This window comes from Rhinoderma darwinii, chromosome 2 (genome assembly GCF_050947455.1).
Source record: "Rhinoderma darwinii isolate aRhiDar2 chromosome 2, aRhiDar2.hap1, whole genome shotgun sequence".
Taxonomy (NCBI): Eukaryota; Metazoa; Chordata; class Amphibia; order Anura; family Rhinodermatidae; genus Rhinoderma; species Rhinoderma darwinii.
The window spans coordinates 429,954,093-429,980,602 of NC_134688.1; the positions used below are offsets into that span (position 1 = coordinate 429,954,093).

The 26,510-nt window shown below is 44.3% G+C and overlaps 1 protein-coding gene across 1 annotated transcript in view; it reads left to right on the plus strand.

Annotated features, from left to right (window-relative positions):
• Nucleotides 1-18,841: 18,841 nt before the first annotated feature.
• Nucleotides 18,842-26,510, plus strand: part of LOC142741505 (transient receptor potential cation channel subfamily V member 3-like) — a 52,545-nt gene continuing 44,876 nt past the window's right edge. Inside the window, exon 1 of the mRNA XM_075850879.1 lies at nt 18,842-18,951. Within this exon, the coding sequence (XP_075706994.1) occupies nt 18,842-18,951 (110 nt within the window). The remainder of the gene's footprint in view (nt 18,952-26,510) is intronic.

Sequence of the window (26,510 nt, forward strand, 5' to 3'; positions counted from 1 at the left end):
TTTTCGGACGTAATTCGGGGCAAAAACGCCCGAATTACGTCCGTAATTAGTGTGTGTGAACATACCTTTATGGAGATTGGTTTCTGGTTTAACAAACGCATGTGTAAGGGCGTGTTCACATATAGCGTATATTCTGCAGCATTTTTTTTTACAAGAGAACTTGACATGCTGCAGATTGAGAATCCTCACAGCAGGTCAATTTCCGCACGTCTGTTCTGTAAATTTTTCCGCAGCATGTGGATGAGATCTGTCAAAATCTCATCCACTTTGCTGCTTCTGTAATACGCTGCGCAAATTACCACACAGAAAATCAAGTTGAAAATTCTTTAATTTGATTTGCGTCTTTTTTAGGGGGCGTTTATTACATTTCAAATTATAAGATTCAGTGAAAAATCTTTGAATCACATAATTTGGTGCAGCTCTGGCCTTACTGCTGAGTATGTGGGAAAAACTGGTAACCTCAGTGTTGAAGTACCACTAGGTGGCAGCAGAACGTCATAGTTTTTCATTAATATATACAGTAGAGTAGAGGCATGGTGTCAAAAATATTTTGCTACTAGATGGTGGCATTATTCATTTTTATAAAAATATAAGTTCTTTTATTATAAATTAAACTGAATGTTAGGTTCTAGCTAGACGGCAACTTCTGCGGCCTAATGCCTGATGTTTGAAGATTCTCAACTTATGTGATGTTTGTGTGATCTAAATGTGTTCTTCAGACATTTATGATTAGTAATTGTCACAGGATGCAGCATTTATATTGCATTCAACTGGAAAATGTTGCACATATGTAGTCAGCTGTAACTTCTTGCTGAGGCAAACATTATGTAACCAAATACAAGCCTAAGGGTATGTTCACACGTAGTCAACCAAAACGTCTGAAAATCCAGAGCTGTTTTCAAGGGAAAACAGACCCTGCTTTTCAGACGTTTTTTACCAACTCGCATTTTTACCAACTAATTTTTTTACCAACTCGTTTTTGGAGCTGTTTTCATTGGAGTCTATGAGAAAACAGCTCCAAAAACGTCTGAAAGAAGTGTCCTGCACTTCTTTTGACGAGGCTGTATTTTTACGCGTCGTCGTTTGACAGCTGTCAAACGACGACGCGTAAATAACAGGTCGTCTGCACAGTACGTCGGCAAACCCATTCAAATGAATGGGCAGATGTTTGCCGACGTATTTGAGACGTATTTCCAGACGTAAAACGAGGCATAATACGCCTCGTATACGTCTGAAATTTGGCCGTGTGAACATACCCTAAGGCCTTGTTCACAGTGCAGATTTGCGGCAAATTTTGGCTGCATTTTTTTTTACGCTAAAACCAGAATTGGATCCAGGAGGCCTTCCTTTGTGGGTTGCGTTCCTGGTTTTGGCTTGAATCTGCAGCAAATCTGCACTATGTGAACAAGGCCTGCAGATTTTCCTCAGAGGAAAATCTGCAGCAGAATCTAAAAAAATCACAGGTAAATCACTCACAGAAATATACAACAAATAGTGCGTTTTTACTACACATACCACTGCGGAAAAGCTATGTAGCTGCGGAAATCATTGCCCATTTTCCTCAGCGGTTTTCCCCACTGACTTGTGTGAAGTATTGATTGTAGCAAATGTGTACCTGCAGATTTCCAGCAGTTTTTTAGAACGTTTCTTCTGTGTAAATTCTGTAAAAAAAAAATGCTACAAAACTCAACTTGTGTATTTTAGTGTGGAATTTGTGCTCCTCGTTCACATCTCTGGCCTAAACATGCAGCTTCTCTGCTCTGAATTCGCAGCATAAATTGACATGCTGTGGATTTATAAGCCACAAAAAAATAACAAAAAAGTTGTGCGGAAAGTGGTCTGCGGTGTGCAAAACACTTTCCACACAACTTTTCTGTTCTTTTTTTTCCCCCATTTGCAGAAATCTGATCCACTTTGTTGCTACTGTAAGGGTATGTTCACACGATAAGGGCAAATACATCTGAAATTACGGAGCTGTTTTCAGGAGAAAACAGCTCCTGAATTTCAGACGTAATTGCTCGTACTCACGTTTTCCGCGGCGTCCATTACAGACGTAATTGGAGCTGTTTTTCAATGGCGTCAATGAAAAACGGCTCCAATTACGTCCCAAGTAGTGACATGCACTTCTTTGAGGCGGTCGTCTTTTTACGCGCCGTCTTTTGACACAGAACATCATAAGACCTATTGAATTCAATGGGCAGATGTTTGCCGACACTTTGGAGCCGTATTTTCGGGCGTAATTCCAGGCGTAAAACGCCTGATTTACGTCTGTAAATAGGGAGTGTGAACATACCCTAAATGCTGCAGAACTTCCGCACAAAAATTAGTTGCAGAAATTCTGCAGTGTTTACGCTGTGTGGGAACCCGGAAAATCAGTTCCATTCACCTGAATGGAACTTGCAGAAATCCATGTACCTGCTGCAGAAAAACCCCATTCACATAAATGGATCTGATTTCAGTTGCAGGAAGTTCTGCTACAAAATCTTCTGTGTGACTCCACCCTAAGGCCGGGTTCCCACATAGTGGAATTTCCGAAATACTGTGGAATTTCTGCAACAGAATATTGTGTGGAAATTCTGCTACATTTACAGTAAAGAAAACGCAGCAAAAACATTAATAAGTTGATCTGCGGTGCAGAATTTTAATCCGCAGCATGTGAATTTATGCTGTGCTTTTGTTGCTTTTCTGTTGCGGGTTTTCCCCATTGAATTTAATGGGGATGCAAAATCTGCAACAGAAAGCCAAGTGTTGCGACTTTTGCAACAGATTTCAGCGATTCTACCACAAGAATCAGAACTCAGGAAAAATCATACTTACCCAAAGCTTCCTGCTTCTTCCTGCAGTCCGGTCTCCTGGAATGACGTTTCATCCCATGTGACCGCAGAAGCCAATCACAGGCTGCAGCGTCACATGACCTGCAATGTCATCTTAGGAGGCCGGTCTACGCGGAGAAGAGAGGAAGGGGGTAAGTATAAACATTTATTTTCAGTGCTGCCAGAAATTCCGCCTGAAAAAACACATGCGGTTTTACAGACAGAAGGTGCTGCGGGTTCCAGGACAGATACGCTGCGTAGTTTTTACGCAGCATATCTGACCTGTGGGATCCTGGCCCAAGGGCTAGTCCACACGTAATGGATTTGCAGCAGAGAATTTCCGCAGCATTTACGCTACGGAAAATCCTTACCATTCAATGCGTTTTTTTACTGGAAAATATGGAAAATAGTGCGGGTTTTTGGTGCGTTTTTTTTTTTTTTTAGGGCTGTGTGATGGTGATATTTCTTATTCCTGTGATGTCATTTCCATCCCCTTTAAGAAATTCCGCCGCATTTCCGCAGCAAATTACACAGTACATCAGAAAAAACGCAGGAAATCAGTCCACTTTCCGCAGCAATAATTGACTTGCTGCGGAAATAAAATTACGCACCGCAGCTGAATATCTAGACTGAATTTTAGCGCAGCGTGTAGATGACATTTGTTAAATCACATCTACTTTGCTGCTACTGTATTCCGCTGCGTATTTTCCATCCGCAATTCCTGACAGAAAATACGCAGCAATTCCGTTACGTGTGGACAAACCCTAAGGGGAACAACGTTGCATTAAGTATTTAAGGAAAATTGGGGAAGATTTATTAATAATTCTTGCCCTTGCACTAGGTTTTCTAAAGCAACCTCCACTGTGTGAATATTTTATATAGTGCAAGTTTTATATAGCCTAAATCAAAAGCACAGGAAATTTATCAGCCACTGTCTATGTGTTTGACATTATTTGACTGAAATTGAGTATGATGAACAAATGACTGCGCTTTCTCGCAAAATATAAAATGACTCCTAAGTTTTATTGTGTGGTGAGCTAGGAAATAAAACGTTCCAGAAAAAGCTTTTGTTGATTGAGCTTCTTCCTTTTTCTATAGACTGCGATAGTGACTGTGCGCTCCTGTATCACGCTTCAACATGGATCCGGCAAACCTTGTTCTTGGGATTGTGGGAGTTCCAGCTGTAAGACTCTCATAATATGACAATAATAGGATATCAAATTGACATGCTATTCGTTTTTAGTGTGAGAATACTGATTTATAGAGAATGCATTGTAAGAAAATATTATTTAATTGCCAATGTTTATATAAAAATGAATCCTGAAACATTGCACCCGGGCCATTGAGCCCTCACACTGACATACTATTAAAAAACTGGAGAGATAACACAGGACACACCATTGGTAATAGGTGATGGGGACAGTTCCCCTACCCCCTTCCCTGCACAGGGACCTCTGCACATGTCACAGAGCATGCCCACAACACTCTCCCATAGAAGTTAACAGGTCTTTATATTATGTCCTGGTGCCTGCTGTAAAGCAAATCTCTGCAGCTGCTGTTCACAGCTCAGAGCAAAATGGCTTCCCCCATAGACACAAATCTAAAACATGAAAAAAGAAAGAATCAAAAAATATAAAAAGACTATTTTTCAGCATGTATTGTTAATTAGTAAAGAAAAAAAATTGACACTTATTACTTGACAAATTAATGTAGTACATTTTATATAAACATAAATAACCACCTCTTGGCCCACAATATAATGTGACGAATGCAAAATAGAAAGTAAACTGACCTAAAGGTAAGGCTATACTAACCTTTAGCTTAATAAGTTAGGGTATGTTCACACGTAGTCAACAAAAACGTCTGAAAATCCAGAGCTGTTTTCAAGGGAAAACAGACCCTGCTTTTCAGACGTTTTTTTACCAACTCGCATTTTTCGCGGCGTTTTCACGCCGTTTCGCGGCGTTTTTTACGTCCGTTTTTGGAGCTGTTTTCATTGGAGTCTATGAGAAAACAGCTCCAAAAACGTCCAAAGAAGTGTCCTGCACTTCTTTTGACGAGGCTCTATTTTTACGCGTCGTCGTTTGACAGCTGTCAAACGACGACGCGTAAATAACAGGTCGTCTGCACAGTACGTCGGCAAACCCATTCAAATGAATGGGCAGATGTTTGCCGACGTATTGTAGCCCTATTTTCAGACGTAAAACGAGGCATAATACGCCTCGTATACGTCTGAAATTTGGCCGTGTGAACATACCCTTACTTGTTAAAAAAAAATAATTAGTAAAAAAATACACAGAAGTACACATATTTTTATTTTACAATGAATAAACTTTTTAAAATATAAGTACCAAAACATGAAATAATATAGACATATTTGGTATCGCCACGACTGTAACAACCTGTACAACAAATGTATAACATTATTTATGATGCTGGGTGTATGGTGTAAAAAAATAAATAATTAAAACGGTAACTTTTTTCTGCATTTCCACCAAAATAAAAATGTATATAAATTAAACGATAATGTATTTGTACCAAAAAATGGTACTTGCATAAAGTACAACTCAACCCGCAAAAAACGAAGTCTCATATAACTACGTCATATAAAAAAATTATGAGTACGGAGATGCAAAGAGGGAAATATAAAAAAATTGTTTTGTCTTCAAGGCGAAAATTGACCGCATACTTAAGGGGTTAAATATGCAATTGCTTTTATTTATCATTGTGCAATAGCAACAGTTATGTTGGGCTCCCTCTTGTGGTTAAGTAAGAGCGGTACATTCTACATTGCTGAAAGTTCTACACGTAGTAAGGCTGAGTTCACACGTTGCGGATTTGTTGCAGATTGTGTTGCGGTTTTGACGCAGATCTCACCCTTTTGCATTGCAAAGTGTAACATCTGCGCTGAAAATCTGCGTAAATGCCGTGACGTGTAAGGGTCCATTTTATGGAAAAAATCTGTTCCTAAAGAGGAATCTGGCAGGATGATCTCCAAAAATCATTACCTATGAAGTGCTGATAATAGATCCTATCATGTAATAGATTTAAAAAAAAAGGTGTAGTCAGTAATGCTGCATTGTTATGGGTGTAGTAATGGATACCAGGGAGGTTTCATTCCAGCCAGATCTACGTTTCTCTCAATGTCATAATCCTGTGTCTCTCATACTGTACGATTGCAAAAAACGCTTTCAATGTTGACCAGAAGCCATTCGGGCGTCATACAGGAGTGCTTGTGCTACCAGCAATTCTGCCATTTAGATGGGGGCCATGTTGATCTTCACAAGAGCATGGTAACCTCCTTTGGCAGCTGCCCCTCGCCTGCCCTGCGTTGGGACTCCTTAAAGAATGATTACAGAATGCATTGGTTTTTAGTGGAGTTTCTGTATAAACTTGTTAGTGCTACATCATTTGTGATTTGTGCTTTGACTTAAGAGTTCCATGTACAAACTCAGCACTGCTACATCTGCATGTTTTATGGTTTGCTCGTTTTTCTGCTCCTGTGATTTTCTGACGTTGTCTGGATCTTTTCTGCTGACTCTGTAGAAGGACACAGGAACTTGTATGATTTTCAGTTTAAAGGGTAAGTGAGGGTATGTTCACACGGCCTATTTACGGACGTAAATCGGGCGTTTTTGCCCCGAATTACGCCCGAAAATAGCGCCTCAATAGCGCTGACAAACATCTGCCCATTGAAAGCAATGGGCAGACGTTTGTCTGTTCACACGAGGCGTATATTTACGCGCCGCTGTCAAATGACGGCGCGTAAATAGACGCCCGCGTAGAAGAAGTGACCTGTCACTTCTTTGGCCGTAATTGGAGCCGCTATTCATTGACTCCAATGAATAGCAGCGCTAATTACGGCCGTAATTGACGCGGCGTTCAAGCGCCTGCACATGCCGGTACGGCTGAAATTACGGGGATGTTTTCAGGCTGAAACATCCCCGTAATTTCAGCCGTTACGGACCCCCGCCGTGTGAACATACCCTAAACGTTTGACAAACTTCTGACATGTCATAGTGACATGTCAGAAGTTTTAAATGGTGGTGGTCCGAGCACTGAGACTGTGGCAGAAGCGCTCGTGTAAGTGCTCGTGTAAGTGCTCAGCCGCTTCGTGTCTGTTCGGCTTTTTCCGGAAATGAATGTATCGGAGTACGAGCTCAATAGAAAGTCTATGAGCCCGTACTCCGATACATCGTCTTTCTGGAAAAAGCCAAACAGAAACTAAGCGGCTGAGCACTTACACAAGCACTTCTGCCACTTTGCTTTAGCGATTGGTGGGGGTCTCAGTGCTCGGACCCCCACCTTTTAAAACTTCTGACATGTCACTATGACATGTCAGAAGTTTGTCAAACGTTTACTTACCCTTTAAGAGATTTTCCAGCCTCATGATATTTTTTGCAAAGACTGACACAGCTATAAAATAACAAAAGAAGAAATACCCATCTTTCCAATCCCCCGAGGACACGTGACCGCTGGAGACAATTGATGGCTGCTGGCTGATGTGTCGACCTGACTAACGTCAGAGCTGCGGTGAGTGATTGGATGTAGCAGTCAGGTGTCAAGACGACAGGTCATCACTGCAGCCGGGTAAACAAAGACAGGGAACAGGGAAGCATAAGCATGGGAGGGGCGGGCGTGGTAAGGTGAGTATTAGGCTGGATTCACACGAGCTTGTTCGGTCCGTAAAGGACGGAACGTATTTGGGCCGCAAGTCCCGGACCGAACACACTGCAGGGAGCCGGGCTCGCTGCAGGACAACTGTCCCGTACTGTAATCATGTTTTCAGTACGGGACAGTAGTTTACGTCCTTTACGGACCGAACATGATCGTGTGAATCCAGCCTTACTCCTTTAGTAATTTTATAGCACCTACAAAAAAATTATGGGGATAGAAAACCCTTTAAAAATCAATTAGGTCTCATACACTTGGTCTTAATAAAGATCCGTGATATGCATACCTATAATAGTCATTTAGACTGGCTATAAAAACGAGCGTCGATCAACGATACAGTTCGTCGATTGGTGCACGTCAGCTCCATTGACAAGGAGCAATCGTCAGTAATGTATGGGGTGAATGATCGTTACTATAATCGTTCACCCCATGCATTTGCATCATGTGGGCAACTAACAACCATTTTTGGTTCGCATTAAAAGTTGCGATCAGCAGATGAACGTGCGTTGTCTTATTCATTGACTGATCGCTGACCTGTTTACACAGGGCAATGATCGGGAACGTGCGTTCGTACGAGCGCTCGTTCAACCGATCATTGGCCTTTGTAAAAGGGCCTTTACACGGCACCTGTAGACTGCTTTGGACCCATACAGTACCATACTGTAATCTGCAGCATTCATTGCCATAACATACAGCGTGTATACTGTTAGGATAGGTTTATGATAGCAGCTTTTTACATGACTCAAATAAGTCGAGTCGCTTCTCCCCTTATGTAAATCTACCCTCCCAAAGCAGACACTGAAACAGAGTTGGATTTTAATGGCCACAGCAGCCGTTTATTATTTAAATAACAATAACTTTAAATACCATAATTTTTGAATCCCCAAAAAAGGGGATACATCATAACAACAAATAACCCACTGCGACCCTATCAGGGTCATAACATTATAAACCAACCAGAATGACAGGGGCAAGTCCTTGAAGCCACCGATACTTAATTTTGGCCATCTGCCCACAAATACCTTACCCCCAGCCGTAACCCGGCCCAGGAGCACCAAATTACCTTTTTGCAGATGACCACCATATATATATAAATATATATAACCCAGCTTTCAAAAGGGGTAACACCCTAAGAAGCCGACAAATTGGGGGTGCATCCCGTGATGCATTCCCCCCCACCACTTTTTACGACCTACTTCAAGGACTCCCCCCCGCAGCTGCAATGACAAAATTTAACCTCCCCAAAGACAAATGTCAATAAGCAAATAAACTTTGACGAGAAGAACCACCATCCGCAGCAACCTTTTGCCGCGGTCAACCGATCCACATCAGGGCGGGCGGGCGGGAACATGTTCCTGCTTCTGTGTCCTGGCGAAGAGAGGGAGAGCACAAACAGGAAACAGGTACATCCCCTTCAATCCCCACCCCTTCTCACTCAAGCCCTCCTGCTGTCCCCCCCCCCTTTCCTCTCATAGGCCAGCCAACTCTGTGTCCCTCCCATCTATTTTAGTCATGGAGGCCTTCCCTTATTCCTTTTTTTCTTCTTTCAGTACGGCCTCTTCTTGACTCAAATAAGTCGAGTCGCTTCTCCCCTTATGTAAATCTACCCTCCCAAAGCAGACACTGAAACAGAGTTGGATTTTAATGGCCACAGCAGCCGTTTATTATTTAAATAACAATAACTTTAAATACCATAATTTTTGAATCCCCAAAAAAGGGGATACATCATAACAACAAATAACCCACTGCGACCCTATCAGGGTCATAACATTATAAACCAACCAGAATGACAGGGGCAAGTCCTTGAAGCCACCGATACTTAATTTTGGCCATCTGCCCACAAATACCTTACCCCCAGCCGTAACCCGGCCCAGGAGCACCAAATTACCTTTTTGCAGATGACCACCATATATATATAAATATATATAACCCAGCTTTCAAAAGGGGTAACACCCTAAGAAGCCGACAAATTGGGGGTGCATCCCGTGATGCATTCCCCCCCACCACTTTTTACGACCTACTTCAAGGACTCCCCCCCCGCCAAAGCGAAACAGGCCTTGACCACCTCACGCCTGCGAGCTCCTCCACACTCCCACCGCTCGCTCAATTCCATCGGTCAAAGCCAGACTCCACATATCCATCCCCACCTCATTGAGGTGCACACCGTCCTCTCTCCAGTAGCTGCCTGTCCCAGCCTCCAGATCCCAGTGGCGCACCGCAACCCCACCATTACGCGTCACGAAGCTCGATATGGCCCTATTAGCCTTAATGCGAGCCTTGTTAATTTTTCCCACAGAACGGGCCATCCGCCAGTTCTTCCTAGGGACCATCTCAGACCACACCGTCACCAATTTAGGATAAGTTGCCCATAAGCAGAGCAAATCATGCTTGACGTCCCGTACCAACTCCCGGAAAGGGCGTATACCCAAATCGTTGCCTCCCACATGCAACACCAGTACCTCCGGCGCCCTGTCAAGCAGTACAAAATTGTGAAACTCGGGCAATACCCTGTTCCATGTCATTCCCCGTATACCCATCCACCTCACAACCGCCGCGTCCCGCGGAATCCTGAGCTGTCGACCGTCCGGCCGTACATCCGCGCGAAGGGCACCCCAGTACACAAAAGAATGTCCCATAATCCACACCATGCATGAGTCACGGCCTGCAAAACAAATGAAGAACATACACGCACCACCTCTTGCTGCCGCGTACCATTAATACTCAGGCGGAAACGCACGCACCCGGAACATGCTATACATCAATATATCACAACATGTTCAAGCGCACATAAGAACGGAAACGCGCCGACTCCCAACGCCCTATCCGCTGCACGCCTGCATCATCTAAACCCCATCTCACCGCCTCCGTCGCTGCCCCTATACGGAAAGAATGAGACGAGTATTGCTCTGCCTGCACCCCGCTAGCCACCAGACACTTTCTGAAAACCGAAATAAACTGATACCGCGACAGAAACGAGCCATCCTCGTGCCGCAGCAACGGCCCGTCTGAGAGATCTAAACCCGCCAAGTACTCCTTGACACACAACACTGGACAAACCGGATTCTTTGGGACCGCCAGCAAAACCACTCGACGTCCTGCCCCTCCTTGGTCCGTTTTGGACCTTCGCAACACTATCTCCACCCTGTCTTCATACAAATCGACATTATCCTGCAACAAGCCCCCCGCTCTCACCGAACTGGGGGAAACCAATTCCCCTACCCGAAAAGCTCCAAAAAAGGCTAACGCAAAAGCCAACCGGAAAAGCTTGCTCTCATACTCTGAACGACACACCTGCCGCACCACCACCTCCAGGGAACACAACAATTGAAATGACACGGGACGCCTCTTATCCCTCACGACTACACCCCGTCTCAGCCCTTTCAATGCCTGGCCCACCAAAAACCGCTTCGTGATATCTGCCAACCCCCGTAACTTACAACCGAAAGCAATGGCCGCCACGAAGCGATTAACCTTAGCGACCGTGCAACCCCGGGCGAACGCATCCCCCAACCAAAACAGCAAGGCCACCATCCTATCATCCTCCGAGCACACATCTCCCAAAGATCTCACCCACTCCTCCCATTGCCTCCATCCAGCCGCATACGACGACCACGTCGCACTGGCCAGTGAACGTTTAATCAATGCACCTGCCGCCTGGATACCAGCTCCCACAGATGACTGGGACAGTCCACCCCTGTTAACTCCGCGTCCGGGACCAGCTGCCGGAAACGATCCCACTGCGAGCGAGAAAGCGCGTCAGCAATACAATTCTCTACCCCGGGAACATGCACCGCCACCACCCATGCATTTAAACTCAAACAGGAAAGCACCAACTGACGCAACAAGCGAACCACTGGAGGGGACGACGCCGAAGTATTATTTATAGCCATCACCACCCCCAAATTGTCGCAATGAAAACGCACTTTTTTGTCCCGGAACCTGTCTCCCCAAATGGTGACCGCCACCACGATGGGAAACAGTTCGAGTAGGGCCAAGTTACGCGTCAGTCCCGCCTCCACCCATGCAACCGGCCATTTTCCCGCGCACCATTGACCTTTAAAGAACGCCCCGAACCCCACCGCCCCAGACGCGTCAGTGAACAATTCCAAATCGAAGCTATCTAACGCCCGGGACATCCAAAGAGAGCGCCCATTATACTGTGCCAGAAAATGGAGCCAGACCTGTAAATCTTCCCTGTGCTCTGCAGCCAGACGAATGAAATGATGGGGTTCCCGAACCCCCGCCGTCGCCGCTGCCAACCGCCGACAAAAAACCCTGCCCATCGGCATGATGCGGCAGGCAAAATTCAACTTCCCCAATAAGGACTGCAATTCACGTAGCGTAATTTTCCTAATCCGACACGCTCGCTCCACTACCAACCGCAAATCCCCCAACTTATCCTCCGGCAATCTGCACTCCATTGCTACGGAGTCGATAGTAATTCCCAAAAAACAAATGGTCGTCACCGGACCCTCAGTTTTTTCCACAGCCAAGGGTACACCGAACTCCCTTGACACCCAATTGACCGTCTCCAACAAATTTGCGCAAACCCCCGAACACGACGGGCCAACGCACAAGAAATCGTCGAGATAGTGAATAACTGATTCCACCCCCGCGACCTCCCTGACTACCCATTCCAAAAAAGAACTAAACACCTCAAAGTACGCGCACGACAACGAACAACCCATGGGAAGGCATCGATCAATGTAATAATCCCCTTCCCAATAACATCCCAACACCTCTGGCTGTCCGGATGAACCGGCAACAAACGAAACGCCGCTTGAATATCAGTTTTTGCCATCAGAGCCCCTCTTCCGTAACCACGTACCAACGCTACCGCCGCATCAAACGACGTGTAGACCACAGAACAGAGATCCTGGTCAATGCCATCGTTAACCGACGCCCCCTTCGGGAAGGACAAATGCTGAATAAGCCGGAATTTGTTACCTTCTCGTTTTGGAACCACCCCTAACGGTGACACCACCAAACCTGGAACTGGGATCGTGCTAAAGGGGCCCGCCATTCTGCCCAGATCAATCTCCTTCCGGATTTTTTCCGAGACTACCCCCGCATGCTGATATGCCGACTTAAGGTTGCGCTGCGTGAAAGGGACCTCATGCACAGGGGGCGGAATAACGAAACCGTAACCAAAACCTAAACTAATCAACCGCGCCCCCTCCTTATTGGGGTACCTACTTAGAAAGGGGGCCATCTTTATGAGTTTCACCGGAGTCTCCCCCATAACCAGACGCACCGCTGGCTCCCCCTTGTCGTTTACCCTTCTTAAAACATTTAGACGCTCCATGTGACTGCCCGCTGCAATGTGAACACGCATGCTTGAATTTACACGTCGCTCCAAATTTGCACTGCCCCTCATTGAACTGCCAACACGTCCCAAATTTTGAACCTGAGGCCTGACTACCCCTGCCGGAAGTTCCTGCTGCATTCCCGCTCCCGGGAAAGGACTGCCCCTGCTTATAAAGTGCCGTCACTTTCAACCATAAGGCTATGTCCTTATGGTCCCACCGTATATTCGGCCGCACCGCTTTCCTCTGCCGAAACTGCTCATCGTAACGAAGCCAGGCCTGGCCCCCATAAACCCGATGCGCCTCCCCCACCGCATCCAAATAACAAAACAAGCCGGAACAATTATCTGGCGCCTTTTCCCCAATAACGCTCGCCAAAATTGCAAAAGCCTGCATCCAATTGACGAACGTTTTTGGAATCAACCTGTACCGTCTCTTTTCTTCCTCATCCTTTTTTGTTTCATCCCGCTTCACCTTATCTAAATTAAACTTCTCCAGCGGAAGCAAGGAAAAAATCTCCACATACTCGTCCTTCCAAATCCTTTCCTTTACCTCCTGCTTTAAATGCGCCCCTAACGGGCCCTCATAACAAACATAAACCTCCCCGCGCGCACGATCATCAAGACGCACCCTATCAACCTCCTTTGGCGAGTCTGTTTGAACCGCCGCCGCCACTGCCACCGCTGCCCCGGCATTCAACCCCCCACCGTTTTGACGAACCGGAGCGCTTCCAACACTGCCCCCCCACACCGCGGCCGGCGCCACACCTGACGATTCTTGGGAAGGGGAACCACCTAGCCGCCCCACTAACACTTTTAAACATCCTACTAACTCCGCCAAACTATCCCCCGCACCCGCCTGTAGCGACGGGACCCCCGACTCCGCCGCGACGCCCACCGCCTCGACACCCTCTACACCGATACCCGACATCAATAAAGCTGGAAATGGTAACGTAGGTGTCAACTCACCAGGCTGCCCAGGGGCTGTGAACCCGTCAGCCGGACCCCCATGTCCACGTGGAGAGGCCCGCCGCTCACCGTCCTCCAATGCTCCGGACTCCCTCTGGCGCTGTCCGCATTGGCAATGTGTGCACGGGGAATTCCGATTTTCGTCTGAGTAAAGGGGGGGTGACATCGCATCATCCAATTGGCCGAGGTCCAGTTCATGCCTCATCCGTCCCGCTGAACCAGCTCCAAGCTGTTCCGTCCCTGGCACTCCAACCACCGACCTCATCCTGCGACCTCTGGTCGTTTCCACCTCGACGACACCATGAGCCGACCCTCTGGCTGGCACATCACCATGCAGGGTCGCCGTTGCCCTTCCGCCACGTGCTGAAGAAGGAGAGGATGTGACCGGAAGTGAAGGCCGCGTTCTCCTCGCCGCTGCCGCCGGGCGCTGCCGCGTTTTGGGATTCCTCCCAGGACCAGACGAAAGAGCAGCGGCCGGCTGCCCTGGTGTCTGGCCTGCAGGGTCCACTGATGGGCTCCTCTTGCGCCGCCGCGCCCGCGGGATGTCTTCAGGACTCAGCCTTGCGGGCGGGCGCGAGCGCCTCGTGCTGCGCGTCACGCCGGGAGTGCCAGCCCTGGCCTGAGTCATGGGGGAAACGGGCTCTCCTCTTCTCCTGCCCGACCCCCTGGTACGCCGGTCCTGTACCTCGGCCTGCTCCAGCAGCCCCGCGACCACCGGCATGACAGAGCGCTCCCCGCTTGCTCCAGCCGACTCTGCTCGCTCCTGGACCGGAGCGCCCGATTGTCCCTGCAGCAGCGTCGCTACTCGTGCTCCGAGCCATCCAGGACCCTGAGAGGCTGCCGCGGCCCGCAACAGCTCCATAGCCTCCTCATCAGACGCAGCAGGGGTAACAAACATGTTCCTGCTTCTGTGTCCTGGCGAAGAGAGGGAGAGCACAAACAGGAAACAGGTACATCCCCTTCAATCCCCACCCCTTCTCACTCAAGCCCTCCTGCTGTCCCCCCCCCCCTTTCCTCTCATAGGCCAGCCAACTCTGTGTCCCTCCCATCTATTTTAGTCATGGAGGCCTTCCCTTATTCCTTTTTTTCTTCTTTCAGTACGGCCTCTTCTGTATCACTCCATCTGCATTGTGAATCCATGCATTCTTTGCATTTTACATCCAGTTCACGAATTGTTGTAAACTGCTCCAGAATATGATATGAGCGTTCCCAGTAATTATCTTATATTAATGAATTATGTACGTTTGCTGCCAAGTGGAGATAATGAGATAAGAATAGAAGATTGCAAACAAACAATATGACAAAATAGTGTAGAGTGTAGAAATGACTTCAATATGGTACCAGAGCCATGCATTATAGCCTAGAGCAGTGGTCTTCATGGCTCTGCCAGCATTTGTGTTCTGGTAAGATGGACTTATGGATCTAAAGATGCCTTAATGGTGTTACCTGGGTTGTTAAAATGAATGGCCCATCATCAGGATAGGCCATCAATATTAGAACTGTGGGGGTTCGACTGTCAGCACCCCCGCCGATTAGCTGTTCGAAGGGGCCATGACTCGTACATGTGCCGCAGCATCTTCATTTTTATAAGGTTCTATTCCTGGTTCGTACTTGCATGTGTTGTGACATTTGTAGCAGCTTTGCAAGGTACTGCACCACTGGCCTATTCAAGAGAATGGTAAAGTGGTGCAATGCTTTGCACGGCCGCTACAAATGCATGCAAATACGAACAGAAAGGAGAACCAGGTAAACAATGAAGAGATTGCGGCGCTCGTATGAGCACCGCAGTCCCTTCAAATAGCTGATCAGCAGGGGTGCCGACAGTCGGACCCCCGCCGATCTAATATTGATTGCCTATCCTGAAGATAGGCCATCAGTATTAATAACCTGGATAACCCCTTTATATTAGAACAAAGATGTCAAAGGAGGAAAACTTCCAGATTTCCCGACAACTGGTTTTGTAAATACTATATAAGACACTGTATTCTATTTCCATAAAATAATCTTCAGTCTATTTACAGACAAGCTGAGTTTACCGTAATCTGGTGAAAATATTAAACTGGCAATTTCCACGTATCTGTCCTTATGTGATTAAATACAGGAAGATATCTGTCCCTGATTGTCCTATACATATGTATCATATACTATAAGACCTGACATTCTCTCTGCCTGTGAACAAGAGAAGTGTATCCATATTATAGTGTCTGTAACTGTTGCAACATCATCTACATGTATCAGTCGTTCAGTTCATCTGTCTGGACGCACCCACATACCTCTAGCTAGTAAATATTCAATCAACCGGATTATTTCGGCATGTCAGGCTTCATCTGATTATTCATACATACATGGCAGTGATTAGAATAACAAATGTTGCTAAGCTTTGGCAACATTCATCTCCATTAGGGCATTACAATGTGTGTATCAGTGGTTTTACATAGGACTGCCGGTAAACTATTAATATAGAGTTATGGTGTAGCACAGCTCAAAGAGAAATGACAAATTCAGTAATGCAATAGCTATTCATCACTAGGCCAACTCTTTTTACTGACGACCTCTTGTCACCTCCAGCAAGGGGTGTTTAAATTGATTCCACAAGTTAGATCGGGGCTACAGTGCAACTTGCGGTTTATGTGCAAGTCGCTGTGATATGTGGGACGACTACAGCACAGACTAAATATGTTTCGCAAGGTAAAAAAAATTGCAAGCGACGTTGCAAAAAAAAAATCCAACTGTTGCAAGGTCGCTTGTGATTTTTTTTTTGCCTTAGGAAACCATTGTGGTCGCATCACTGTAGTCCTGTGAATTTATCTGCACATGACCACAGGTTCATACATCAATTTGCACAATTTGAGCCTTGACTAGAGATGGGCAAATTAGTTAAAAGATAGAAAATGTATTCATTTCTAGAATTGGCCAAACATTGACCATGTGGATTGGTAACATGGAGATGAGTCAATCAACAAATTAAATTACTACATTTGGACCAAAATAGTACGTAACTTTTATTATATGTATAGGGGGAGGGAGCAACTCTTCTCTCTTCATTATGGGTGTCCACAGGCTCCATAATGTTGGTCCAGACATGACGCTTTCTGATTCTATTTGGTACGTTTTACACAATACAACACTGAAGACCACATGTCTGGAGTTGGACACTTGTCTATATAACTCCCCTGACAACATTTGGCAGTGATCCATAATGTCAAGGGAGAATATATATATAGGGGGCAGAGCTTGTAGTCACATTCAGCCTTGAAATTTGAGGGCGGCCAAAAGGTCTCTGTGATCTACATGAGATACTGTATGTGCTATAAATGATGTGTGACATTTGGGTGAGCGTGTTAGGTTAAGGCCCTGCACAGTGTACCTACCGGGCAAATTGAAAGGTGGCATAATTATCAATTAACTGGGTTCAAAGTATGAGGAGACTTCCATCCCTACTGGGTGAGCTATTATATACCCTTTTACTTGCACTAGCATCACATAACTGTGCAGCAGTTTCCAGATAAATTACAGGATGTGGGAAGTCATGGAGGATTCCACCCTAGACAAAGAATTGAGAAAAGGTGATCACATTTTTGACCCCCCCTTTCATCTTATAGAGAATATTTCACCTGTCCATACATGTGCAGCATGTAATGGGCAGTGCTGCACAAACCCTGGGGGACTTTTACATTTTCCTCCTACGCCCGCCATTTGGCGCCCGATATTTAAATAACCCCCTAAACTGTCAATGGAGCGTGTAACATCGCTGTGACACTGTCCAATCAGCTACAGACAGTGCCGCAGCAAGAGCTGGAGAGAGGGGAGCGTGTGCGCGCAGCTTAGAGCTGTGCGCTTTCGCTCTCACTCACTCTTCAGCTCTTGGCAGACAAGGACAACACTGTGCGATCTTTCAGGATAGATCATAGTCTCGTCCTTGTCTGCCAAGAGCTGCAGAGTGTGTGAGCACGCATGTGCAGATCGGAGCTATGCGCATGCGCACGCTCTCACTCACTCTTCAGCTCTTGGCAGACAAGGACAACACTGTGCGATCTTTCGGGATAGATCATAGTCTCGTCCTTGTCTGCCAAGAGCTGGAGAGTGTGTGAGCACGCGTGTGCAGATCGGAGCTATGCGCGTGCGCACGCTCTCACTCACTCTTCAGCTCTCGGCAGACAAGTACAAGACTGTGTGATTTCTCGCGAGAGAGATCTCCTCGCACACACTCTTCTCTCTCCAGCTCTTGCTGTGGCACTGTCCGTAGCTGATTGGACAGTGTCACAGCGATGTTACACACCCTCTTGCCTAAACACGCCCCATTGACAGTTCAGGGGGTTATTTAAATATTCTAAAAGTTCTCTTTAACGGCTAATCCATATTTTTACATTTATTAATACCCACTTAAGGCACTCATAATTTTTTAGTAAATTGAAAAAATGGATGACTCAGGATCCATTCTCTCCTACATGGAATGGAAAGGTGGCGTAAACCAGGAAGAAATTAACTTTCATTAATTGGTATGGGGCCCTACCCTGGCATTGCTGGATCTTGAGATAAAGAGTTGGCAAATCAATTTTTAATGTTTGGTAATATTTACAAATCCATTGAAAAAACTGAAATTGAAAGCTTGGCATATTAATTGACTCCTCTCTACTTACCACGTTTCTTAGTTTTAGAGAAAGCATTGTTTATAATCTTTATAATATTTATAATATTATCTATAATATTATTTATAATATTATCTAATATAATAATATCTTTATAATATTCTGTCGTGGAAACAGCAGATGCTCCAGTTATTACAATGTATCTGTTACGTAGTCAGAAGACAAGGAGATTGACAGAGGCAATCTTTTATGTCAGGGTGTGCCAGGAATCACAAACACATTAGTGATATAACAGGTTAGGTGGGTAAGAGGCTGATCCATCCCCAGTCATATTCGCTCCACCTTTGTGTACCTTCATCCAGTTTTATCACATACAATCTAGAAAGATCTTTCGATGTACAGGGCTGGCGATGGTTTGCTCAATATAATAAAACGGAAGCTTCTGGACTGGCATATTATGTCCGTTCTGTGTAGTTTTCATAGCTGAGAAAATGTCTTCTGGGAGCTCCGTGTTGGATGACACTTCAGACGATGCAACTTCTCCAATCACAAATATTTCTCTTGTGCTTTCTAAACCTATGGATTCTAACATTACAGTATGGTATGTATTCTTACTCATCTTCCTAGTACCTCTACAACTCGCTGCGGTATTAGGTTATAAGGATAATTCTGTTGTGGTGTTTGTCATTTTAATAGCCATGTAGCACTGGACTTGTTACTAGAAAAATTGAAAAAATCAAGTAAAATCCTTTTAGGGTAGTTCACACGTGCTGGTTTTGTTGTTGTTTTGGTGTGAGTTTTGCAGCGGTTGTTTTTTTTGCTGATGATTTTGATGTGCGGATTAGAAATATTTGTCGAGATTTCTCAATACTTTGATAAGATGAATGAATTTACTAAAAAAAAAAAAAGACTCAAATAGCACCTGGTAAGATACATTTGGCACAACTCTGTATAAATGTTAGACACATCACTCTTTCTCCCGTCATCGCATGGCTGGCCATTATATACACCAATATTTTGCGCCAAAAAAATAAACATGTTTTCCATTTTTCAATTCTTTTTAGTCACACCACTTTTTCGAATATTGGCAAGGTATTTGTAAAAAGTGTCTAAAACATACTAAATTTGGCACCAGTCATGAACTCCACTGGCGCATTTTGTTTAGTAAATCTCCCCCATTGGGTTTATTTATTTTAGAAAAAAAATTGTCATACCACAGTCACTCTTCCAGTGTCTTCGTAAAAAAATAATACAATAAAAAAATTATTTATATATATATATATATATATATATATATATATATATATATATATATATATATATATATATATATATATATATATATATATCGTAAAACATAATTTTTTTCTGTCTAGCAGTCCATTTTCCCATATTTTAAGTATTGCAATTTTCTATTAAAATTCTTGTCCTCTGGTCCTGACCTATCATCAGGTCACAACTGAGTGATACCATTCATGAACCATTTCAGCACATCGGTAATGAGAAATATTTGATATGTTGCAAGCATATGTCCTAAGACAACCTGTAAGAGAAGGGAAATACACATCTTCCTTTTAGCCATAAATGCATATCCTGTGAAATTAATTGACAGAAATTGATACAAATATGTTTATGCCGAGAAATAGGAAAGTTTACATGAGGCTTCAGGTTATGCGTTTCTGTGTCTATGGCAACTTGCCCATATCCCGAGGCTACTTGTCTTGGAGAAATGCAGTTAAGGTTAAAGAATATTTTTCTGTTAAACTTAAAAAGGATCTTATCTATGTATAATGTATCAAGGTAAAGAAGCCGCTGGTAATTGTTGCTGAGAATTTCATGTATGAAAAGTTTTCTTGGGGTTCACAGAACAAAAGTAGCATTTCATAGATGATTTCCCTAGGAACACTCTGGTGGGGTTTTAATGGGGTTCTCTGGGATTCAAGCAATAGATATAACAAATGAATATATTGATGTAACATATTAAATTTACCGCTATCACTTTAACAAAAATTACTCTATTGCACTGCAGATATGGACAGTACTAGGGGGAACCCTAGGGAAGCTCTAGTGGCATAGCTACCCTGGGTAAAGATTAAAAGCATCCGGGGAATCCGGCTGCTTGGAAGAGGGGATGTTTAGGCTGCCGTGCTGGTGGGTGTGGGGTACAACGTTGTTGGATAGGGGGGCAAAAAGGCCACGGGAATAGGACTGGGGAAATCAAGAGAGGGGAGTCACTTTACTCCCTCTGGTGCAGAGAGGCCGGAGTGCGGGCAGCATGGATGAGGGTGGCAGAGTTGTGCTGGCTGTGGTCCTGTGTAGGAAGCTCCAATGATACAACTGTCCATATATGAACAGTTACGTCACTGGAGCTTCCCAACGTATCCGTTAAACAGAGGCTGTGACGGATGATTAAATAGATTGTAAAGAGTATTCCACAGCACTCAAGTTTACTCCACTTCAATTTAGAGAAAGAGATGCAAATTCCAAGTCCAGAAATCCCATCTAGACGGGTAACTAGTATACAAAATTCAGGATAGCATCCATAAGGCAAAAATATATCTGTGTTTATTAACACATCCCAAATATATCAAAAAGCTACGTTTCGATTCCGCAGGAGTCTATCTCAAGCTTGACAAAGGCTCCTGCGGAATCAAAACGTAACTTTTTGATATATTTGAGATGTGTTAATAAACACAGATATATTTTTGCCATATGGATGCTGTCCTCAATTTTGGATGCTTAAATAGCGGCATCTGTCAACCAGAGGCTAGTCTAGTGTCATCTTATACATTTTAGTATTATGTTTGAAACACCTAGACCTACACAACCAAATTTGGATGACCGCAGGTGATCATGCAGGTTCCAGGTGTCCATTGTTTGGTTTAGAAAACTTATTTTTAAATTCCCTATTATGGAATTCTGAGTTAATAAGAGGGGTTTGCTGTTCAGGACCCTCATCTGTTTGCCAGAGCAGAGAATAGCTGCAAAGAACCTGGCACATCTGAGCCTTACACGGACAATACATTCATTTCATTGTACCGTTTAATACTTCATTTCAGCTGCATTGGTGTTGTAGGGAAATGAAACACCTTGTGATGAGTTCTCCTACATGTTATAGCTGGTTGCTGGGGGTCCCAGCAGTGGGAAACCGTGTGGTCAGCTTAGCATCATGAGACCCTTCGAACAAAGAATGGATTGTCTAAAGTGTAAAACTCCTTTAATTATTCCATTCTGTAATTTAGGATCCCCGTTTGGTGCAGGATCTCGGATTGTAATGTATAACCTCAAGGCAGGATAAGCTTTGCAGAAAAGGTTGAAGATGAAGTGTTGTGTAGCCTTATTATCTGTGAAGAAACATTTTAAAGGGGTACTCTGCTCTGGGAGAATATAAATAACGTACATTGTAGATGTGTCATGAAGCCTCCCTAGTTGTGATGTAATTTTAAAAAAATGTTCCTGCCCTCCTCCATAATCCACAGCTACAACCGCAATCCTTTAGCCTGAGATCAGTGCTAGAGGAAAAAATTGCACAAGAAATGATATTCCGAAATGAGACCTTGTCTAGTACTGTATTATTTTAGACATATTTATGTTCTAATGGAAAACCCTATTAACCCTCTAATAACATATAATGCCCCGAGGTACACAACATTCTGAACATACTGTATATTATTTGTTGTTAATTTTACACTGCAGCAAAGTCTGTTTTATTCTATCTAAACACATTTCTATTCGTACAAACATATTACAGTACAAGAAGTAAATGGACAAGGAGCTGTAATATTATTTTCTCTACCCATCTACAAATTTCTAAGAGTTCAAGACCAGGGCAGCTGTAAATGGAGGGGTAAAACATAAAACTCCTTTTAATGAAAAGTTTACAGGATAAGGATGTTGTAGAGTTTGACTTTTCATTTACCTCTTTGAGATTTGTGTATCTTGACTGCTAAGGCTGGGTTCACACGAGCATGTTACGTCCGTAATGGACGGAACGTATTTCGGCCGCAAGTCCCGGATGTTTTCAGTACGGGACAGTAGTTCCACACAGAGGCAGGGACTCCTAGCGTCGTACATAACTATTATGCTAGGAGCCCAGCTCCCTGCAGTGTGTTCGGTCCGGGACTTGCAGCCGAAATACGTTCCGTCCATTACGGATGTAATGACCTCGTGTGAACCCAGCCTAACTGATATACAGTAAAATAACATAGTCATATGTATGATAATAATGACAACCTCATCTTTGTATTAATTTTTGTATCAGCCATAAAGAGAGAACATCAAGGACATATATACCATAGTGGAAGCCAAGGGTTGTTCCGATAGGCCCAAATGACGTCATCCATTGGTGGTGTAAACCTGCACATACGGTTGGACTGGCCCACCAGTGTACCAGAGAATTCTCCGGTGAGCTCAGACTCCGACTCAGTAATGGGTCCTAAAATGTCTAGCAGAAGGCAACCGCATATGGTGTTGACTTGTGAGCCAAGCTCTTGCGACTAGGGTCTATATCTTATGGTTAAACCACAAATAGCCAAAGACATTATTGACGATATGTCCTATGCGTACAATGATAACAAGTGTATGTACACATATTCTGTAGAGATGGTGTATGAGCCCTCAAAACCTTTCCCTCTGGTGCGCCCAAGGGACCCCATCTGACGCTGCCTTCACATGTCTCCTTCCCAACAGGAACCTGTACATTAGCAAATAAGGGAAGGGGAAAGCAGCCTGACGGCCACAAATTCCTTTTGTTCTGCAAGAGATATAGTAGGTACAAGAAACAAGGAGCACCAGACTGTCCTATTACCAGGATGGGAAGTGACCGGAATTAGCACCAGGAGGGGTGGCATTTGTCCTCTTGCTATGGGACCCACTTTCCTCTTCTTCTGCACCTGGAGGACATATTAACAGGTTCCCGACTGCTGTCTGTAATTTTACGTATAGACTAATTACGGCGGTACTTCATAGAGTGTGCACGTGCGATAGCGGGCACACAGCCCTGTGCCCTGGCTGCTGCTCACAGCCCTGGGCACTGGGCAGAGTGTCAGGGACCAATCTTTTGGTCCCTGAACATGTGATCGCTGTGACAACCAATCACAGCGATCACATGCATTTCAATGCAAAATATAGTGTGCACATAATCGCGTGCACACAGCCCTGTGCCCACGCTGTTACTAACAGCTCTGGGCACTGGTCAAGGTATCAGGGACCAATCTGATGGCACCTGAACATGTGATCGCTGTGAAAACCGATCACATGAAACAACGATCATATTTGTTTTTATTTTGACATTTCTGGCAGCAAATCTCCTGCCTCTTTTGTTCTCCTCAAACATTGTTTCAGTGTGAGGAGAAGAAGATACTTGAGAGAATTGCTGCCAAAATAATACTGTGGAAAAAAAGTGTTACACTGTAAAACATTCTCTGTATAGATAGATTTCTATCTATCTATACAATCTATACATGTATCTTTTCTTCTATCTACCTTTCTTTCTTTTATTATTTTAGAATAGGCGAGTAGGGAATATATAATTATATATATATATATATATATATATATATATATATATATATATATCCACATATATATATATATATATATATATATATATATATATACAAAAAAATCACTATTGATATATTATATATATATATATATATATATATATATATATATATATATATATATCTCAATAGTGGTTTATTTTTTTGTTAGCGGTAGTGTATATAGATATATATATACCAGTTAGTTTGTGTGTTAATAAAAAAATTACAAAAAAAAATTACAAAAAATAATTGTTTGTTTAGTTAGTGTTAGGGTATGTTCACACGGCCAAATTTCAGACGTATACGAGGCGTATTTTGCCTCGTTTTACGTCTGGAAATACGTCTCAAATACGTCGTCAAACATCTGCCCATTACTTTCTATGGGTAGAACGCTGTATTGTCCACACGACGCGTAATTTTACGCGTCGTAAAAAGAAGTGCAGGACACTTCTTTGGACGTTTTTGGAGCTGTTTTCTCATAGACTCCAATGAAAACAGCTCCAAAAACGGACGTAAAAAACGCAGCGAAAACGGTGTGAAAACGCCGCGAAAAATGCGAGTTGGTAAAAAAACGTCTGAAAAGCAGGGTCTGTTTTGCCTTGAAAACAGCTCTGGATTTTCAGACGTTTTTGTTGACTACGTGTGAACATACCCTTAGGGTATGTTCACACGGCCAAATTTCAGACGTATACGAGGCGTATTATGCCTCGTTTTACGTCTAAGGGTATGTTCACACGGCCTATTTACGGACGTAATTCGGGCGTTTTTGCCCCAAATTACGTCCGAAAATAGCGCCTCAATAGCGCTGACAAACATCTGCCCATTGAAAGCAATGGGCAGACGTTTGTCTGTTCACACGAGGCGTAATTTACGCGCCGCTGTCAAATGACGGCGCGTAAATAGACGCCCGCATCAAAGAAGTGACCTGTCACTTCTTTGGGCGTAATTGGAGCCATTATTCATTGACTCCAATGAATAGCAGCGCTAATTACGCCCGTAATGGACGCGGCGTTCAAGCGCCTGCACATGCCGTTACGGCTGAAATTACGGGGATGTTTTCAGGCTGAAATATCCCCGTAATTTCAGCCGTTACTGACGCCCTCGTGTGAACATACCCTGAAAATACGGCTCCAATACGTCGGCAAACATCTGCCCATTCATTTGAATGGGTTTGCCGACGTACTGTGCAGACGACCTATTATTTACGCTGTCAAACGACGACGCGTAAAAATACAGCCTCGTCAAAAGAAGTGCAGGACACTTCTTTGGACGTTTTTGGAGCTGTTTTCTCATAGACTCCAATGAAAACAGCTCCAAAAACGGGCGTAAAAAACGCCGCGAAAATGGCGTGAAAACGCCGCGAAAAATGCGAGTTGGTAAAAAAACGTCTGAAAGCAGGGTCTGTTTTCCCTTGAAAACAGCTCTGGATTTTCAGACGTTTTTGTTGACTACGTGTGAACATACCCTTAGGGTATGTGCACACGAGAACTGTCTTTCAGGGTATGTTCACACGTAGTCCGTTTTTGGAGCTGTTTTCATTGGAGTCTATGAGAAAACAGCTCCAAAAACATCCAAAGAAGTGTCCTGCACTTCTTTTTACGAGGCGTAATTTTACGCGTCGTAATTGCCGTACGACGCGTAAAATTACGCGTCGTGTGGACAACACAGCGTTCTACCCATAGAAAGTAATGGGCAGATGTTTGACGACGTATTTGAGACGTATTTCCAGACGTAAAACGAGGCAAAATACGCCTCGTATACGTCTGAAATTTGGCCGTGTGAACATACCCTGAAAAGACAGACTGTTTTCAGGAGAAAACAGCTGCGTAGTTTCAGACGTAAAAGCTCCTCCTCGCATTTTGCGAGGCGTCTTTGACGGCCGAACATTTCAGCTGTTCTTCATTGCATTCAATGAAGAACGGCTCAAATTACGTTGCAAAGAAGTGTCCTGCACTTCTTTGACGAGGCAGTCATTTTATGCGTCGTCGTTTGACAGCTGTCAAACGACGACGCGTAAATTACTGGTCGTCGGCACAGTACGTCGGCAAACCCATTCAAATGAATGGGCAGATGTTTGCCGACGTATTGGAGCCGTATTTTCAGGCGTAAATCGAGCCAAAATACGCCTCGTTTGCGCCTGAAAATAGGTTGTGTGAAGCCAGCCTAAGTGACATTATGGCGAGGAAGTTATTTAGCGCTGAGGAGGCATACGCCATGCTGTGGTCTGAGTCTGAGACCGCATCAGAGATGGCGTCCGAGATGGAACCTGTTGTAGGTAGTGACGATGATAGCGTCACTTCAGGTTCATCTTCAGGGGACGTTATCCCTGACGCAGTTGAAACTGCAGAACATGAAAGCGCAGGGCCTAGTAGCGCTGTAGCACGAGACAGCCTGTTCCCTCCAGTTCAGGCTCTTGTATGGGCACCCGCTCCATCTTTTGGGCCTAGAATCCACGGATTTACTGCCACTCCTGGCATAAATGTGGACAATACAAATTTTGACCAAATGGATTACTTCCATTTATTTATTAGTGACGACATCCTAAATATCATTGTCCACTAAACTAATTTATATGCCGCTCAGTATATAAGGCAGAAACCTTCATCCACCCATG